This window comes from Lupinus angustifolius, unplaced genomic scaffold (genome assembly GCF_001865875.1).
Source record: "Lupinus angustifolius cultivar Tanjil unplaced genomic scaffold, LupAngTanjil_v1.0 Scaffold_75_86, whole genome shotgun sequence".
In the NCBI taxonomy this organism is placed as follows: Eukaryota; Viridiplantae; Streptophyta; class Magnoliopsida; order Fabales; family Fabaceae; genus Lupinus; species Lupinus angustifolius.
Window position 1 is genome coordinate 97212 of NW_017723669.1, and position 2566 is coordinate 99777.

General features: G+C 39.2%; 1 protein-coding gene across 1 annotated transcript; it reads left to right on the top strand.

The window, feature by feature from the left end:
* The first annotated feature begins 533 nt into the window (after positions 1 to 533).
* Positions 534 to 1277, top strand: LOC109339448. Its single transcript, XM_019576887.1, has one exon. It carries the CDS (start codon positions 534 to 536, stop codon positions 1275 to 1277), a length of 744 nt encoding a protein of 247 aa, XP_019432432.1.
* The last annotated feature ends 1289 nt before the right edge of the window (positions 1278 to 2566 follow it).

Consider the following 2566-nt stretch of genomic DNA (forward strand, 5'->3'; position numbering starts at 1 on the left):
AATAAGGAAAATAACACACGACATCCTGTTACATGTTTAGCTTTTGTGCTTTGAATTTTTAAACCCTTTTTCCTTTCTTTTTTTTCTTTTTTTCACTATGAATGAAATTAGTGTTTGCATTACTCATCAATCACAAACGAGAGTTGTTAAGTTGTATTTCTAGAATCAATTGCATAAGTTAAGAAAAAATTGTTAATTCTGGTTTTTGTAATTCAGTTTTGGTAGTTGGTGGAACTTTCTATTTTTAGGTTGTTAGTTAGTTAATCATTGCTATAAATAGTAAGGCATATGCATTGTAAAGTTTTGAATCCTTCTTCTCCTCTTTAATGAAAGCAATACACTAATACTCATTGAATTCTCCTTGTTAATTTCATTTCCTTCTTTCTTCTTCTTCTCTGTTCTTCCTCCTCTGTTCTTCTTCTGCTTCTAACAGTGGTATCAGCAGCTTTGTGCGTGTAGATTCTGTGTGAATCTTCCTAGGGGACCTGTGTGTGTGCATCTACGTGATCAAGCAGAAGCAAGGGGTAGCAGTGATGACAAGCAATGGAGGATTTTCATTGACACTTCCCATCTTGGATGGCAAGAATTATGATCGATGGAGGAATCAAATGAAGGCTATCTTTGGATTCCAAGAAGTGTTTGAGGTAGTTCAACATGGTTATCAAGAGCTTGGGGAAGGGGCCACTGAAGCTCAGAGGACAATCTACAAAGAAGCCAAAAAGAGAGATTGTAAAGCTCTCTTCCTCCTGCATCAATGTGTTGATGGAGCCAACTATGAGAAAATCAATGGTGCTGAAACTGCTAAACAAGCTTGGGATTGTCTAGAGAAGAGCTATGAAGGAATGGCCAAGATCAAGAAGGTCAAGTTGCAGCAGCTCAGAAGGCAATATGAACTCCTGCAAATGGAGGATAGTGATTCAGTTGCTGAGTACATGACCAAGATTTTGGCTCTTTCTAATCAAATGAGGTCATGTGGCAAAGTATTGAAGGAGAAGAGCTTAGTAGAGAAGGTGCTTAGAACACTCACTTGCAAATATGACCACATTGTTGTTGCAATTGAGGAGTCCAAGAACTTGGAAGAACTCAAGATTGAGGAACTACAAGCATCTCTAGAATCTCATGAGTTGAGATTGAAGGAAAGAAATCCAGAGAAAACTGGTGATCAAGCATTACAAGCCAGATTCACCAAGAAGCCTCACAACCAGTGGAGCAAGAGAGGCAATAACAAGTGGAGGTCTAATGAACAAGGACTCACTGGAAGAAAACCTGACATCTAGTGGAAATCAGGAAAGGAAATTGACTCGAAAGGGTCTTCCAAGAATGCAGATGGCAGAAAGAAATTTGACAAAAAGAAACTGCAATGTTACAAGTGCAGAAACTATGGTCATTTTGCTTCTGAATGCAAAATGAACAGATGGACAAGCAGTAGAGAAGAGGAAGCTGGTTTGGCTCATAACAATCAAGAATCAGATGAAGAATATTGCTTATTGATGGCCACTACCAGAAAGGATCAAGCAAGTGATGAGAAAGCTGAATTTTGGTACCTTGACACAGGATGCTCCAACCATATGTCAGGGAGAAGAGACTGGTTCACATCCCTGGATGAATCTACCAAAAGTAGAGTCAATTTTGCAGACCAAAGCTCAGTAACTGCAGAAGGTGTTGGGCAAGTTATGATTCAGAGACAAGATGGCAAACAATCATACATTTCCAATGTACTTTATGTACCAAAGATGAAGCACAATTTACTTAGTCTTGGTCAATTGTTGGAGAAAGGGTATGAGATGGTCATGAAAGATGGCCTACTAACAGTCTTTGACAAGAAAGCTCAGAAAATCTTGAAGGCTCCCCTATCTTCTAATAGAACATTCAAGGTTCAAATTCAGATTGGTGACCAGAAGTGCCTTCAAGCAAACACAGATCAAGTCACTTGGTTGTGGCATCAAAGGTATGGCCATCTAAATTTTAGAAGTTTAGAATCTTTGAGCAAAAATCAATCTGTGTTGGGCTTACCACTAATCACAGTGCCTTCAATTTTATGTGATGAGTGCCAATTAAGCAAACAGGCAAGAAACTCATTCAGTTCTGATGTGCCTACAAGAGCAAAAAGACCATTAGAAACAGTCTTCAGTGATGTGTGTGGTCCTCTTGAAGAAGAGTCAATTGGAGGCAACAAATACTTCCTCACCTTTATTGATGATCATACAAGAAAGATATGGATCTATCTAATCAAAAGGAAGAGTGAAGTATTTCAGGTGTTTCAGAAGTTTAAAGCACAAATTGAGAAGCAATGTGATCTGAAGTTGAAGAAGTTAAGGTCAGATGGTGGAGGTGAATACACTTCAGCTCAATTCAGTGAATTCTGCACCAAAGAAGGGATCCTTCATGAGGTGATAGCTCCCTACACACCTTAACACAATGGCACTGCAGAGAGAGCCAACAGGACACTCCTCAACATGACAAGGAGTATGATGAAAACAAAGAAGCTTCCCAAGAAATTTTGGGGTGAAGCTGTCTCAACAGCAGCCTACATCATCAACAGATGTCCATCCAAGAGATTGAACTA